At 40.7% G+C, this 18,057-nt stretch overlaps 1 protein-coding gene across 4 annotated transcripts in view; it reads right to left on the minus strand.

Moving 5' to 3' along the window:
• The window catches only part of TRIM44 (tripartite motif containing 44), a 108,786-nt gene extending 90,735 nt beyond the window's left edge, over positions 1-18,051 (minus strand). For all 4 annotated transcript variants that reach the window (XM_029956584.1, XM_029956583.1, XM_029956582.1 and 1 more), the window contains exon 1: positions 17,243-18,051. In XM_029956584.1, coding sequence (XP_029812444.1) covers positions 17,243-17,911 — 669 coding nt within the window. In that variant the 5' untranslated portion in view covers positions 17,912-18,051. The remainder of the gene's footprint in view (positions 1-17,242) is intronic.
• Positions 18,052-18,057: the final 6 nt, after the last annotated feature.

Genomic DNA, 18,057 nt, shown 5'->3' on the forward strand with positions numbered 1-18,057 from the left:
TTCCTCTTTTCACCAAGCATCAGCAGCACTGCCTACCCAGGGGAGAGACAGAGAAAGATTCACAGATACTCTCCTTTCAGGAAATTCACCCATTCCACTCCCCGCACCACTCTTTTTGAGAATTATTCTCAAAGATTAACGGGGGTCTATATTGAGCCAGCTATACTCAGCCTCTAAATGGGTGGTGAAGAAAACATTCCCCAATTGCTTCCCCCTCCGCCCCATAAAATAAGCAGATGGTCAGAAGGGAGAGGCTCCTGTGGGCAGACCTCCCCCAACAGCTGCAGGGCTGGGGCAAAAGTACAAGTAGAGGACCCTGGCCCCAGATTTACCTCCTTTCTTTCCCCACACACCAGTCCCTTCCTATCCTTCAAAAAGCCTTGTGCACAGATGCTCAAGTTAGTGCACCCAAGCTCTGGGAACATCCTTCTCAAGCAGTCACCCTTGGCCACACCTGGGACCTAGGAATACACAAATTAGGGGTAGAATCTAATGGCTTGATCCACTTTTGGAAGAACAGACTCAGAAAAAGACTCTGTAGGCCCCAAAAACAGATTCAAGGTATTTCATCAGGTAATTCTTGAGTCTTGGGTACTTGGGAAAGTAGTCATAAAAGGGATGGGTGTAGCCAAAGGAAAGGCCCTCTACAGCATGCTGTATAGGGCAGAAGCACAGGGTTATCCATGTCTAAGGTGGTATTTGAGTTTGCGTGTCCCCAAAGTATAGGGTGGTATCATGTTTTAGTTAATCATCTGTTTGCAAAAGGTAATCAGGATGGGAAGCCATACCTAATACTTCCCAACTATGGTGGGACAGAACCACTGCCTCTGAAGCTGTGTTCTATTTGAGAAGTGAACCGTAACAGTAAGAATGGGCAGCTAATTCTAACCCTGTGGACGTGTAGTTCCATAAATGGCCAGATTCCACTGTGTCATTCCTTGCAGCAAGCATTTTGAGTGGCAAAGTGAGAGTCTCCTGATACTGCTCTTCTCCACCTCCATCCCACCCAATACCTTCCCAAAACACAGGAGTTCAATATGAGCGTATCTTGTTTACACATCTCTTTCCTTCCCTGAAAGAATGTAGAACACAAAGAGACAATTGCTATGTTGTGACACCCAACTTCTTGCAATTATTTTTTATCCATCACATTGGAAAAAAAGTTCTGGGGGCACCTGGGTGGCTCAGTGGGTTAAGCATCAGACTCCTGATCTTACCTCAGGTCATGATCTCATGGTTCAGGAGTCAGGCCTGCATTGGGCTTTACACTGATAGCACAGGGCCTGCTTGGGATTCTGTCTTCTTCTCTCTGCTTCCTCTCTACATGTGCATAGACTCTCTCAAAATAAATAAATAAACTTTAAAAACTGATAATGTGAAATAACGAGGGGCTTTGGTGAAACTAGGTACTCTGTTATGTACCTGGATACAAAGCAAGACATAATGAATTTTTTTTAAAACCTTGAGAAAGGAAACATACTATACATATCATTTATTTAAAACAAACAAAACCATTACTTTTCCTGGGTGCTATATATGTACATAAAAGACCTGAAAGAAATGGCCAGAAGCACTGGTATTGCAGAGGGTAGGAGGAAGGGTCTCAGACTTAGCTAGACGTATTCCTATTGTCTAATTAAGATTTAGTATACATAAAGGCAGGAGTGAGGACGGGAGGACAGGCCTCCAGCTTCTCGACATGAGTTTGCTTAAATAATACTAGGGCACTGTTGCCCTTATACCGCAAACATACGAATCAGGAGGTGCAAGAGAGGCTTCTTTACCTGGTGTTCATGTAAAGATTTCAGGGAGTTAGAAATCCCTACAACTGTATGCAAAATTTGGAATGTGCATGCACTTTTCTAGGGAAAAGGGCTTAGTTTTCCTCAGAGTACCAAAAAAGTTTAATTTTCCTAGTGTAAAGACAATTGCACACAAAGAAAGAAGACCCACATTCTAGTCCTACTTCTGCTATTAACTACTGTGTGAGCCTGAAAAAAATCATTTTATATCTTTGGGTTTCTGTTTCTGAATATGTGACTAAAGAAAATGGAAGTCAGAATCTACAAAGTGGTAGTGTTATCCCACATAGCAAACTGGGAATTTCAAATTAGTTGCCAGCATTTAAAAATCAGGAGATAGGACATCACAACAAGACTCTAGCTTCTTTGGAAAATCTAAATGCTCTGATTTGTACTGGGCTTCCATTCTCATAGAGCAGCAGCTGGCTGACGCTATGGAGCAGCTATCCGCTTTCTACAAGGCTAGCTCTCTCCAGTTTGCCACAGTTATCCTCATCTGCTTCTCTCACTTACATTACCTTCCTGGTCCCTGCAGACACTTGAAGTGGCTATCCCTGGAAGTAACACTCTGAAAGTTCTCTACCTCCAAGGGTCCTTGTATTTGAACACCAAAAAGTTGGGATGTCTTTCTTCAAAGGGATTTGAGAACACCTCATAAACATGTCGATCCAGTCACCTCCAAAACAAACAAAAACAGCAATGTAGCTCATTCTAATGTAAACGTCCTCTGAAAAAGTATAAGGGGCAGGAAGAAAGGTGGAATATGGTAGGTAAGAGTGGCATCAGAGCAAGAAGTATCTCTTGTTTTATGGGAGTTAGTCTAGGCTAACGCCAATAACTAGCTGGGCACCAAAAGAACAGTAATTTGTCAGTAGAAATGTAAATCTTAATCACTTAAACATCCTAAACTGGCTCTTAAATATTGACTTCTGCATTGCAAAAAAAATCAGAAAATGCCCAGTTCAGAAAGAACACTAGCTAGCTGTTTTGGTTTTTTCCCTATCCCACTAGCCTTGTGTTGGTAACATGCTTAAAAAAAAAAAAAAATCAACCCAACTTTGTTATTTTTACAAAAAAGGGTTTTGTTTGGAAAAACAGTGGAAAAGAATTAAAAGACAGAATATATAAGTCCTCCTAAAGAGTCAAATAAGAAAGCAAAATCTTGTCAAAAGGAAGTGAAACTGAATTTTTGTATCACCATGTCATGGACAATAATTCTTTACCGTCCTCAACATTAGCCGATTTTCCAGCTCCAAGTCCACTCCTATGTCAAGCAACCCTCTTTATACAGTTGCTCGGATCCAAAATCATTTCTGGGTCCAAGGAACCCATCACCAAGTCTTTCTAAACCCAACTCTAAAACATCTGTCCCCTCCAACTACTCTTCACCGTCTGCACTAGTCCTGGGGCCAAGCAGCAGCACTGTTTCCGTTCTTGATACTGGCCATTCTCCACACAGACACCATGGGGATATTCTAAGAAGGCAGGTCACGACACTCACTCCCTTGCTTACACAGTCTATAGCTACTCAGTCCTCATAATGGCCTACTTGGTAATCAGACCTTATATTACTATGATTCGCTCATCCCCTACCCTTACTCATTTATTCTCTAGCCATTCTTTTTCTCTTCCAGCAAGCTTATTCCTTCCATCCCAGAGCCTCCTCACATGCCACCCCTCCACATGAACCACCATGCCCCCAGATCCTTCCATCGCTGGCTCTAACTCTACCCAAGTCACTACCTCAAAATATTCCTCAGATCCTTAAATAGCCTCCCTCTCATTCCTCATCCCAGTCACTCTTCCCTCCTTCTCCTAGTTTGTTATTTACAGTGCTTATTATTATTTGAAATATTATTCACTGATGAACTTCCTCATGTCTGTTTTGCTCATACAATACAAGCTCCATGAGAGCAAGGACTTAGAACTACTAACTGTTAAATTCTCTGCTGCCCCAAATACTCCACACTTGACTGAATGAATAGAGCAAAGAAAAAAAAAGTCATCATGCCACTAACTTTAAACACTACATAAAAACATCTTAATAAGTACTCCACCTCAACGAATAGTAGTAAAAATTAAATGAGATAACATATAGGAACCTTATAGTACAGAAGTTGGCACATACTAAGTTCTCAGTAAGTTTTGAGGGACTACTAAGTACCAAGTACCATACTCGAGAAGTGATAAATGTAAAAAAATGACAAAATAATCTGTTATTAATCAAAACACTCTGTAAAATATCTATGAGGGAAACTTCAGATAGAAGAGAAAGAACAGTTTTAGAATATTCAGAAAGTATTTAATACTTTCATACAGAAGGTAAACATCAGAAGAATGTGCCGGTACAACGTAAAGTTTAAATATAAGTGGGAATAATTAAAATGTGGGAGTAGAGGCAACATGAGGTGCTGGAAAGAACATGTACTTTGGTATCTGACCTGGATTTAAATGCTAGTGCTTCTACTTATTAGCTATGTGACCTTCTGCAAAGCTCAACCTCTCTGAGTATCCGTTTCTTCATCTGTAAAATGAGAATCATAATATAGCTTATTGTGGGAGTTGTATTGAGATCAACTGAAATAATGAAGGAAAAGCACCTGACCTAAACCACTCAGTAACTATTATTAATAGATTCTCATCTCTGGAAAGAGCCTCAAAATTCAACAGCAGACAGGGTTTCTAGCCTGCCTCAGTTTTATGACCTCAGCTAGAGATCAGCACTTTCATTCTTCGTGCGCATGAAGTCAGAGTCTACCACTCAACACAGGCGATACCCTACCAGGGTTCACACTGACCTAAGACCAGAGAAGAGAGCAGAGGGGTGCCTACACTCACTCTCTCTCCCTTACTGGAAAGAAAATGGAGGCTATTTTCTAACCAGAAAGTAAAGGGTGTATTGCTTCTGCCTCCCCTCGGCTTCTATAAAAATTTCCCACAGTTCAGAATGTAAAACAGAATTTAAAGAGGACAACCAGCAAGACTTGTGAACCTAAAATTAGACCCACCAGCTGTGTTTTGGTTAGCTAGTGCATAAGGCACCAGCAGGACACTGAAGCATATAAGAGCCTCTTCTCAAAGACAAGGTTTTCACCAGCCTATCCTCCCACCAGAATAGAGCAGGCATAAGGAGCAGAAGGAGTAGAAGGAGCAGAAGGAGAGGAGGCTGAACACTTTTCACCCAAAGAAACTTGGTGTCCAGAACTTCTACGCTGCCAGACTAATCGGTCTGGAATTGAACTCAGAATAGAACCTTAGATGGCTTTATAATGGTAATAATAATAAGAGTCACCAATTGCTGAGGGCTTATTTTATTCCAGGCACTATGCCAGTCTCTTTACATGTATGATCTTTATTTTTCACTCTAACCCAATAAGGAGAAACAATTATTATGCCCATGTTACAGATGAGGAAACCAAGAGTCAGAGAGGCTGAGTGAATTGTCCAACATGACACAGCTAATAAGTATTCAAACCCATAGACTGCAAAGCCAACTGATGCAAGACTGCTTGGTCTTTCATATTTATTGTCCCATTTTCCCTTAGTAACAGACCCCGGCTTTTAGCTGGACACAGCCTCGAGAAAACATCTCCTTTGCAACTAGATAAGGCCACAGGACTGAATTCTGGCCAATGAAACATAAGCAGCAGTATATACAACGTCTAGAGGGTTTCCTTAAAATGGAGAGGTGTGCCCTTCTTCACCTTGCTGGGCTTGCTCTCCGGGAACCTGGATGTGATGGCTGGAACTCGAGCAGTCAATCTAGTCCATCACAATGACTACACCCTAAAGGTAGCAGAGCAGAGCTAGAAACAGCCTAGATTCCTAATAACTTCACAGTTCCTCCATACCAGCCTTAGATTGCTGACACCCACACCCCTTTGTTACAGAGAGAAATAAACACCTTTTACTTTGGATTTTGCTAGTATTTTGGATTTTTCCAAGTTATTTCATAATTTTAGATGCAGCTGAACTAATGGAAACACTGATATACTAAGTCATTGTGCAATACTGTCTCTTTCAGTTCTTCATGGACACCCTAGGACTCAATGAGAGATTTTGTATCATATATTTACCAACTATTATATGCACATCTACTACCCAACAGGCACTGTGCTAGGTACTGGGAACACAAAGATAAAGAACATATAACAGTAGCCCTAGTAGAGTTTATAACCCACATTAGACATGAAAAGAAATAACATTGATATAGTACTGTATTAAGGCCACAGTAAATGTGCATAGGCTGTTGCTATGGGAACACAGAGAAGGGCTACCTAACAGTATCTAGTCTGTACTTACCTAGTAAAATCCTATCCATCCTAGCCACCTCCAATACCACTTCTGCCAAGAAATCTTTCCTGATTCCATGCTTTCAGATGAAACCAATTTCTCTTTTCTTTGAGCCCCTCTAGCATACTATTTGTACCTCTCCTCTAACATTTACACACAAATAACCACATGAAAAGACTATCTTTCCTACTAGACCATAAACTTCCTAATGTCAAAAACTTGTCTTTATGCTCAATATACATCACACAGCTCACCAAAAAGGCTCAAAATTTACTCAGATAAATAAGATTAACTTAAAAATACCAGTCTTTAACAATAAAGCTAACTATATGCTATAGTTTGTACACATTAAAATGAATGTTTTATTTAATATTTTATTGAAGTTAAAAGTAGATTACTCTATAACCTAGCTGATCAAAAACTAGCTAAACACACTTGAAATGAGTAATATATAATTAAATGTTGAACAAGAATATGGTTATTTGGCCACATTATGGAATGAGCTTTAGCATATTTGAAGAATTTTGTTTTTTTAATTTTTGATTCATTTTGTGATGTCTGAAAAGGGCATCAATATTAATATTTTTCTTTGATGCCAATTGGCTTGATCCTGATCATAGTGATTCTCTCTCACACACACACCCCAAAAACAAAACCACACATACAAAGGATTTAAGTCTCCTAGGGCCAGAGTTCTGTGTTTCTTACCCCATTCTCATCTCTACCCCACATATCAAGACTAAAACTTTTATTTCACCTATTCATTGTAATATTCTGCCCCGTTCTGAGAGGTCCATGAGCATCTGTGCTCCTTCCTGTCACATGCGTTTAGACTCTGGCTCTGGATACTGACATAACCAACAGGGACAGAAATGCGACACTGAGCTGGTCATCTCAGGCTGAAGAGACACAATGAGCACTGACACAGATCCACCTCTGACTTCCTCAGTCCTGGGTCGGATGCAGGGGAGGAGAAGTGGGTGCACCAGTGAATAGCCAGGGCAACTTTCACATTATGGGCTGTAGTCAAGAAAAGCTGGTGCCATGGGCACACAGTCCTTTATTCTCAGAGGAGTTTAAGAATTAAAAGACTACTGCATTGGCAATCTTACCCTGAAAAGCAATAATGTAAAAATATAAAACGCCCACTAACCCACTCTATTTTGTTTTCTGTTTTTGTTTGTAAAGTTTATTTATTTATTTTGAGAGAAAGAGAGAGACAGAGAGTCCCAAGCAGGCTCTGCACTGAAAGTGCAGACGTGGGGCTCGATCCCACAAACCAGGAGCTCATGATCTGAGTCAAAATCAAGAGTTGGACACTCAACCAACTGAGTTGGTTGAAAGGTCATGGAAGACAAAAAGACGGCACTGGATTCCTGGGAGAGAGAAAAGGAGAAGCATGGAGCTTTTCTGTCAAGAGTCAGCTGTTAAGACTCCTGGCTGAGCTCGGTCACTTTCCAACTGTATGACTCTGGGTAAGTTATATGAACTCCCTATGCCTAAGTTCCCTTTTTCTTTAAAAGAGAGATAATAATAAAATGTACCTCCAGGATTGTTACAAGGAGCAATTTAATATATATATAAAGAGCTTAGAACAGTGCCTGGCACCTGTTATTTAAGTGCCAGCTATTAATCGGTTCTGCCTCCCAGACACCAATAGTGGTAAGTCATCTTGACAGTGTGTACCCTTAACTCTGTGGTCTTCCTTCCCAAAACTACTAGCTCCAGTCTAATCATGAGATGAACACAAGGCAAATCTCAATAAAGGACTTTCTATAAAATACCTGACCATTCCCAGAGATTTCGATATGATTTAACTGGCTGGGATAGAGCCAACCCAGGTATTTCCTTAAAAAATCACCCTCCATACATGATTCAGAAATATGGTACCACGGTGAGGAACATGCTGTTGACTTTGCTGACCTCACCTTCTACTCCTCTTTCACCCCACTCTACTTCATAATGACCTTTTGTTGTTCCTCCAATACCCCAAGTTCACCTCTCCCTTAGAACCTTTGCATGCACCATTCTACCTTACCACTCTTCTCCCGAATTTTTCTTAATTTTTAGATTACAAGGTATAATGTTCATGATAAAGATGCACAAAGAGTCCATGTCTTTAACAGAACACAGTGGGATGGCTTTTTCCCTGCATTTAACCCTGGAGAAGCCCTCCAGGCCCCGTTTAATGAAGCACTGCCACGAATGTTGAATCCCCTACTAAAGTGTTATAAAAGGGATCCCCATAAGCTCATACTCCCTCCACAGAGTAATATTTTCACCTGTGCTAACATTACAACTGCTAGAATAATGTTATTCTTCTTACTTCAAGAGCCAACTATCCCTTTATGAAAAGTTATATGAACCAAGGCAATTGTATCTGCTACGAATCACTGAACTTTGCACAAGCAGTACTTAATTGGTAACACAACAGAAGAGTTTTCCTAGATCTCACAAATTCAGGTCTCTGCCCAAATGTTATATGCCCACAGATGCCTTCCATGATGACCTCATCAAAATGTAACCCTCTGCTGCCATGCCACTCACTCTTTCACTACTATGACTTGACTAAGATTTCATGGTACATACTACCACTCAAAATTACCTCTCTTCTCCCCAGCTAGAGGGTAAACTCCATGAAAGCTGGGGCCCTGTCTGTCCTCTTCACTGCAGAACTCCAAGACTTATTACAGGGTAAGAGAGTGCATTTTGAAGATCAGACTCATAGAGGGAATCCTAGAACTGCAGGCCTCTCACAAACTTTCCATAGAATGAACCTTGTGGGGTGGCTCTGACAGAAAGCCATTCCCTTTACCTTAATCTTAGTTTGTCTTATTCTAAACAAATAAATAAGACACTGAGCCACTCTGTAGCTAATGATGCATGGTTTTATGTGAAGTTAGCCCAGGGGTGACTGGGTGGCTCAGTTGGTTAAGCATCTGACTTTGACTCAGGTCATGATCTGGTGATTTGTTAGTTCAAGCCCCAGGTTGGGCTCTGTGCTGATAGCTCAGAGCCTGGAGCATGCTTTTTGCCCCTTCCCCATTCACACTCTATCTCTCTCTCAAAAATAAACATCAAAAATATTTTTTTAAGCCCAAATCTTTCAGATAATTAAAAATAATATAAACAGGTACATTTCAGCAGACATTCAACCTTCTGCCTCCCTACCAGAGTTGCTTCTTACGAGCTGATGGAAGAGCCAGAGCCATGGACCACTATAGGACGCAGCAGTGACAAACCTCCAACTCTAGCCCTTTTAGGGCCACAGCTGTTCTGAGCATATGCATATATCTTTCTAACCTTCCACTACTAGTGCAGCTCTTCCCTGCAGTTGTTCCCAAGGTCGCTTAACCAGACATTCTTCTCCCCAAATACCCATCTTAAAAGGCACACTCGAGGGTGGAGGGTGTGGCTTCAAATCCTTTGGATCTATCCATAATAAAGCCATATTAAGAACTCCACAGATGCTCATAAGCATTTGCTGAACTCTGCGCACCACTTGTCTCTTAGCCATTTTATAACTCTACCTTTTCCTCAGGAATCCTCAAGCAAACTAGACACATACTTTTCAAATCACAGGACATAGCCCATTAGTGTGCAATACAATTAATTTAGTGGGAGAATCCAGAACGTTTTTGAACAGAACAAAAACAGAAAACATCCTATCTGGTAAGCCATATAATGGTCCATTTGAGTTATTTAAAGGGGCATGTATGTGCATGTGGGTAAGCAAGATTACAATATAAAGTAAGTTCCCCTACTGTAACTTATGTTCAGTTTTTTACACTACTGGTCTAGAATTCTGAGTATATCTAATTGCACTTTTATTGTTCAACAAAAACGATTCATTAACATAGCTATGAATGCAAATCCCCTTGACAATATAAGAATTTTCACGTGAATAAATCCATAAGCCAGATCAAGTTCCTTTGTCAGACACAAGGACCGATTTTCAGGGCCAGAAATGATGGTAAGAGAAACCTGCGTATCTGGATGAGAGATTACGACCCAGATGAGAGATCATATTTTGGGCTGTGTAACTATATTTCTATGATAAAGCTGAACACACATTCAATTCATATTTGGACCCAAAAAATCCTTTGAAGACAGAATCCTTTGGAGTCAAATGGAAATAAATACGGCATAGGAGAAAAGGTAGGACTTTAAAAATCACTTCAGGGACTAAGTGTTTTTTTTTTTTTAATTTTGTTTTACGTCTTCATTTTGAGAGAAAGAGATAGGGAGCAAGCTGGGGAGGGACAGAGAGAGAGGGAGACACTGAATCTGAAGCAGGCTCCAGGCCCTGAGCTGTCAGCACAGAGCCCGATACGGGGCTCGAACCCACAGACTGTGAGATCAGCCGAAGTCGATTACTTAACCAACTGAGCCACCCAGGCTCCCCAGGGACTAAGTGTTAATCTTGTCCCTCCGAAGTGTTCACCTTTGTTCTTTTCGCCCAGCCTTCAGATAACCTTTCCTCAGTCCCCTCTTCTTGACAATCACCTTGGTTCTCTGCCTAGTCTTAAGTTTGCTTTGCTTTAAGTGTCAGCAAAGCTTGGCGACAATTTGGCCTTCTACCACCAATACCAGGCACTCATAGCCAGGCCAGGCATGAAGCTATTATCACACATATTATACAAACTCCTCTCAACTCAGAATGTGTATGTTTAACCACATTCCTTGTATTAATAATAAAAATACTGAGAAATTACAATGTGTTAAGCACTGTTAAAAGTGACTTATCAGAAGCTAAACCATTTTATCACATACAGATCCTATTTTTTTTTAATGTTTATTTCTGAGAGAGACAGAATGTAAGCAGGGGAGGGACAGAGAGAGAGGGCGACACAGAATCCAAAGCGGGCTCTGGACTCTGAGCTGTCAGCACAGAGCCCTACGAGGGGCATAAGCTCACAGACTGGGAGATCATGACCTGAGCTGAAGTTGGACACTTAGCCAACTGAATCATCCAGGAGCCCCAAAATCCTATTTTATTTTATTTCATAACTTTATACCTATTTTAGAGATACAGAAGACATCCAAACTGTGACATAGCTTGCCCAATGTCAAAAAGCAAGCGGCAAAGCTAGGATAATTCCTGGCCCTCTCTAATCCTGCACTGTTTCATTTTTTTTCTTTATAACACTTACTACATGTTTATCTGCTTATTTGTTTTTCTCTATTTCCTCAGCTCCAACAGAAGTGGGGACTTTTTCCACTGCTCACTGCGATATCCCCAATACTTAAGAAAGCTCCTCTCCTTGGCTGATACTTCAAAAACACTTGCTGAATGAATGAATGCAGTGGAACACAGATCCTGTTCTCTCTCCATCATCATGCTGTGCTACTTTAATATTCCAAGAGCCTTACTCTCTTCCAACAAGCAAATGTACACTGGCCTCAAAACATTTGAAACCACAGTGAACTGAAACTAAATCTGCAACTAAGCTCTGATCAAGCTCAAATCTTTACTGGATCAAAATAATCAGCCCTTCATCCTAGCTGCCTAACAGAGTAAATGGCATACCCTGTCTGAGCGGGTAAAAAAAAAAAATACTGGTGTCCACAGTTCTTTTAAGCACAATATCTAGTATTAGATGAAAAATTATGAGACATAAGAAGAATTAGGAAAATCTGACATAAAATTAGACCCCAAAAGATTCAAAGAAAAGGTCTTTTAAAATAAACAAATTAGCATTCTAGAGTTGAAAAATCAGTATCATAAATTAAGAATTTAACAAGTGACATACAATGGAGCATATGCAGCTCTATAAATAACTAAATAAATAAATAAGTAGACAGACATCTATTAGTTCTGAGACATATTGCTAACTAAAAAAAAGCAAAGCAAAAAACAGAATTTACATCCTCCGAAACCCCATTAATTCCAGTTTCACCATTTGAAAAACATCAAAGAAATCCAAACTAAGAGTCATTCTACACAACACATGACTAGCACTCCTCAAAACTATCAAGGTCCTCAAAAGCAAAAAAAAAAAAAAAAGAAAGAAAGAAAGAAAGAGAAAAAGCAAAAAAGTAATGTGACCATAGGGAAAACTGGTGATATTCTTAAGTTTAGTTAACAATACTCCAATGTTAACATAAGAAGAGTACAGTTGCTTATTTATTTATTTTGAAAGAGACAGAGATAGCATGGGTGGGGGCGGGGAGAGAATCCCAAGCAGGTTCTGCACTGCCAGCACAGAGCCCGAAGCAGGGCTTGAACTCACAAGATCATGACCTGAGCCAAAACCAGGAGTCTGAGGCTTAACTGACTGAGTTACCTGGGTGTCCCTGGGAAGCAGCTCTTGATCTGAGGATGTTTACTGATCTGCAATAAAATAGGTTGTGCATTTGGTTAGGGGTGCAATGTGAGGGGTGAAGGTAAGAGAAAGCAAAGTTGATGACATGTTCAGAGTGAGATTTTTTTCCATTTATTTTATTTATTTTTTTTTCTAAGTAATCTCTACACCAACATAGGGGTCAAACTCATGACCCCGAGATCAAGAGTCAGATGTTCTACCAACTGAGCCACTCAGGTGCCCCAGAGTGAGACATTTAAAAGAGACCCTTTCCACAAAGACCTGGGATGCTTTCACAACTGCCAGAGAGTAAAATCCTAGAGTCAAGACAAATTAAAGTAAACCTGCCACTATCTCACCCTCCAAAGGGAACTGTGGGAGTGTTGCCTTGGAGCCGAACAAAAGCGGGTGAGATGCTGCGGGGAGGGATGAAAGCAGAATCTTTAAGAAGTTGTAAACGTGGGCAGGTACCTCCTGAAAATTTGGTCCAAGAAATGTTAAGTAGTTAATTTACTTTAAGGGGGTTCTAAACAACTTGCATTCTCAGGCCTTACCACAAACAGATTCAAATCCTCTTTTGAAGAATATAGCTTCATTCCAAGGCTTGGGAAATCCCCACAAATAATTTTTCAAAGGCACTGAGAAGCTATGCATACATAACAAAGTACAAAATGAAATAAACATGAAAAACACTATCACAGTCTTCATATACTAGAATAATCAAAGGCAGATTACCACCAACATGTTTACTGTTCTCAAAGGAATAAAGCTAGATTATGAAGAAAGATAATAAGAGCACATGATTCATAAATGTATACCAATACATTGGAAAGTTAAACAAAATGGACAAACTTCCGGGGAAATGTAACTTTTCTAAACTGACCTAAGGAAAAACAGACAAGTTGTACAGACCCATCACCACTAAAGAAATTGAATCCATAATCAGAAATACTACAGAAAGCAAAGTAACAAAATTCTCTCTGTTCAGGTCCAGATGGCTTCCATGGTCAGTTCTAGCAAACATTCTAGAAAGAAACATACCCATCTTATACAAATACTTCCAGCACATACAGGAGAAAATATGTGAGAAGTAATACACTCTGACTCATACTATGAAGCAAACATAACTTTGAGAGCAAAGTCTCATAAAGACAGTACAAAGAAAACTTACAAGCTAATTTCTCCCATAAATATAAATGAAAAAGTCCTACATAAATTATTAATAAGCCAAATTTAAAAACATAAAGATATTTCATCATGATCGAGTTGTGTTTATCCCACACAAATTGCTTTAATTGTAAAATATAATAATAATGACATGAAAGGATGAAAATAAGGCCATTTATATACATACCCCTATGTTTCTGTGTACAAATACAAGAAGAAACATTTGAAAGGTAAGCAAGAAACTAATAGAAGTGGTTACCAATAGTTGGAGGGGGACCACATGAAAAGTACAACGGTGAACAAGAGACTTTTGAGACATGTGAACATATCAGTGATTTTTAAGTTCAATTGAAAAAAAATCAATTCATATAATTCACCACATCAATATAGTAAAAGAGTAAAATCACATGAACATCCTAGTAGATGCAGGAAAACCATGTGACAAAATTCAGTATCCATTCAACATTAAGAAAAATTCTTAAACTAGGAATAAAAGGGAACTTTCTTAATCTGATTAACTGTATCTGTGATATATATATGACACATAAATATATTATCACACTTATTTGTGAAATGCTATAATTTATTCATCAATTAGAACAAGGCCACAATACCCACTATTACCTATACTCAACATTATATTGGAGGTTCTATCTGAAGCAGTAGGCAAGAAAAAAACCACACATATAAGGATTGGAAAGAAACAAGAACTGTCCCTTTTTGCAAATAATATGTTCATGTTTGTAGAATGAATCTACACATTAATTATTAGAATATTTAAGAGAATTTAACAGACATTTACACACAAAAATCAACACATAAAAGTTAATCATATTCCTATATACAGTTAGAAAACAAAAATTTGGGGGACACCTCAGTTGGTTAAGCATCCAACTTCGGCTCAGGTCAGGATCTCACTGTTCGTGGGTTCCAGCCCCGTCTAGGGCTCTGTGCTGACAGCTCGGGGCCTAGAGCCTGTTTTGTTCTGTGTGTGTTGCTCTCTGCCCCTCCTCCGCTACTGCTCTGTCTCTCTCTCAAAAGTAAATAAACATTAAAAAAAAATTTTTTTTTTACAATACTATAAAGTTTTAAGTATTGAGGAATAAGTTTTACAATGAGGTACAAGATCTTTGAGGGAAAAAACCCACTATAAAACTTTATCATGAAACAATTTAGACCAAAATAAACATATCAGAAGATTTTATCTTATAATGGTGTTAATTCTCCATATATTGCTTTATAAGCTCAATGAAACACAAAAAATGTCGTGCAGGCTATAGTTTGCTTCTAAGAAATGTAAAAGGCCAAGACTCGCTAAGACACCCTTCCAGGAGAACAAAGCAGAAGGACTTGCTCTATCAGACATTAAGTCCTGTTACAAAGCTATGATAACTAAAAAAAACCATGTTTTTCACACAGGGATACACTAACAGATCAATGGTACAGAAAAGGAGACCTAAGAAATGCATTCACACTCATATAGACAGGTAGCACAGCAAATCTGTGTAGAAAAGACAGGCTTTTCAATAAAGGCTGCTAGAACAATCGGCTGGCTACCTGTATGGGGAAAAAATGAAATTGAGTCCCTACTTCCAGCACACAAAAATCAATATTGAGTGAAATAAGACACAAAAGTAATTATTGATAAATTCTACATTAAAATGAATAACTTCTACTCAAGACATAATTGAAAAAACAGAGTAGAGGATATTTGCAACCCATATAAACAACAAAGAAATATACAAAAGCTTCTATAAGTTAATGAGAAAAAGACAGACAACCTACTAAATATGAACAAAAAGGCTGAATGGGCATTTCACCAAAGGAGAAACACAAAAGATACGCAAAGCCCTCAGTAACTAGAGGAATGCAAATTTAAACCACAAGAAGATACTATCACATATCCACAAAATTGACAACAATTTAAAATTCTGTAATAAATAACAAGTGCTGAAGATATACAACAGGAACTCTCATATACTCTTCCTGGCAATGTAAACTGGTACAACCACTTGGGAAAGTAATTGGAAACATCTGGTATTATTTAAGATACGCACAGTCTATGACCCAACAATCTCACTCCTAGGTTTATATTCCATTTAAGTATATGTAGATATGCATCAGGAGACTTGAACGAGAATGTCCATACCAACATTATTTATGACAGGCAGGAACTCCAGAATCTGTAAGTCAAATTTTCATCACTGATACAACAGGTAACATGGGGCACAGTCATAACATGTAATTCTACACGACTATGAAAACGAACAAACCCACGGGATAAATCTCAGAAACACAATGTTTAAAAAATGAAGCAAAACTCAAAAGAATGCACAATAACAATATATCAACCATGTCAAGTTCAAGTAAGTTTAAGAATGTGTATGTACATCTGGGCACCTAGGTGGCTCAGTTGGTTTAGTGCCCAACTTCAGCTCAGGGCATATCGAGTTTGTGGGTTCGAGCCCCGTATCAGGCTCTGTGCTGACAGCTAGGAGTCCTACCCTGCTCACACTTGCATGCTCTCTCTCTCTCTCTCTCAAAAATAAATAAATATTAAAAAATAAAAAAAGAATGTGTGTGTGTATATATAGATAGATAAGCAGAAAAATACCACCCCAGAAATAGGGATAATGGTTACCAGGGAAGGGATATGGTTATAACTGGAAAGAAAATAGGGCTTCAATTTTGCTACTAATATTCTATGTCTTCACCCGGGTAGAGGCTACAACAGTATTTGCTTTATAATTATGTTAGACTGTGCATGTTTCTACACACTGTGTATTTTACAATAAAAAAGGGAAAATCTCAATAAAAGGGATTTTCATTAACCAAGTGTTTGTTATTCCATTGTCAGCAATTGTAAGGTGGCTCAGGAAAACAAAAGTCGTCATAATATGATGACATTCACTAATACGCTGATCACTCGGTTTCATCCCTAGGTAACTCCAGCAATTTCTCTCACTGGCTGAAAATATCCACAATATAAATAAAAGGCAAATTGCTTGCAAATCCGTTGACCCAACAAATACTGATTAATGTTTACTGCTTTCCAAACACTTCCAGGGGACCAGCTGGGTCCAAAATAGATAAGGTCCTGCCCTCCTGCCAAACTGGAGCACACAGGGGCTCCCACTTGCAGTCCAAGTTCGCCTCCAACCTGTCATCTTCCTTTCCAAGTAAGTATCACACACGAAGTACCTAAAAGAAACTCAGGATGTGTCTGACTTTAACAGGATCTCAGGAGGTCTCCTCACTACAGAGGAACTACCTGGAGTCATCTGGCCCGACCACCGGTTCCCATGTTTTCAGGCAGGCGAAGAGACTGCCTTACCAGGCTCAACAATGGTGACATTGTGGGAACTGGCTTCCGTGGGGTCAAAACTCCCAAGGAATGCTTTACCTGGGATCCAGGGACCAGAGGCTTGCAATTTTCCAGAGAAAAGTATACACTAGGCTTTGCGTATACATTCATTTCCCTTGGGTCAGAGTCCAGAACTTTCATCTGATTCTCAAAGGAGTTCAACCAGAAAGGGGGAATAAGCACTGCTCCCAACGAGTGCCTAGACTGGCTTTTTAGGGTCACGGTGAAAGCGAACGTGGCCACGACACGGCCACCTGAGTTGAAACCCAGGTGTCCGGACCTCTAGACCTATGCTCTCAACCAATACTTACTCTTAGTTCCTCGAAGGCTTCGTCGAGGGTGGAGAGCTGGTGGCCCTGGTGAGTCCCAATGACCGGACACAGGACACAGATGAGCTGCTTATCTTCCTGGCAGTAGGTGCTCAAATCAAGCCCATGGTCCGGACACTTCCTCTTGGCCACTCTCTCCGCTTCCATTTCTATTTCTGGGTCAAATTCGCTTTCTGCTTCCGTTTCTCCCTCGGCCTCGGACTCTCCTTCTTGGTTGTCTTCCTCTGCTTCGCTCTCTTGCTCGTCCTCCATCTCTTCCTCGCTGTCGTCTTCACTGTCTTCATCGCTCTCATCCTCACTCTCTTCCTCCGTCTCGCTCTCTTCTTCGGACTCACTGTCTTCCTCGGACTCGCTCTCTTCCCCCGCCTCGCTCTCTACAGCCCTCTCATTCTCCACCTTGGCCTGCGCATCTTCCTTCGCGTCGCCCTGCGCGGGGGCGTCCGCGATCCAGGCCGGGGCAGCGCCGTGGACGTACTGGGCCAGGTGGTGGCTGGGGAACTTCTGCCTGTGCGCCTCGGCGTGGCGCTGGCAGTAGCAGAAGGCGCACTCTCGGCACACTTCCTCGGCCCCGGGAGCCTCGTCTGGTTCGCACTCGTCACACGTGCCGTCGTGCGGCAGCTCCTCGAAGGCCGCGCCCACTCCGGAGGCCATGTGGCTGCGGTGACGCGGCCCAGGCCGCTGGGCCTCCGAGCTCGCCGCGGGGCCGCCTCCGGTCCTCCTCCCCGCAGGGGTCCCGTCCCAGGAACCGGCCGCGCCGGATCCCCGGGCAGGCCTGGGGCCGCGGCGCCACCGCCGCC

The sequence above is a fragment of the Suricata suricatta genome, chromosome 11, assembly GCF_006229205.1.
Source record: "Suricata suricatta isolate VVHF042 chromosome 11, meerkat_22Aug2017_6uvM2_HiC, whole genome shotgun sequence".
Classification (NCBI taxonomy): Eukaryota; Metazoa; Chordata; class Mammalia; order Carnivora; family Herpestidae; genus Suricata; species Suricata suricatta.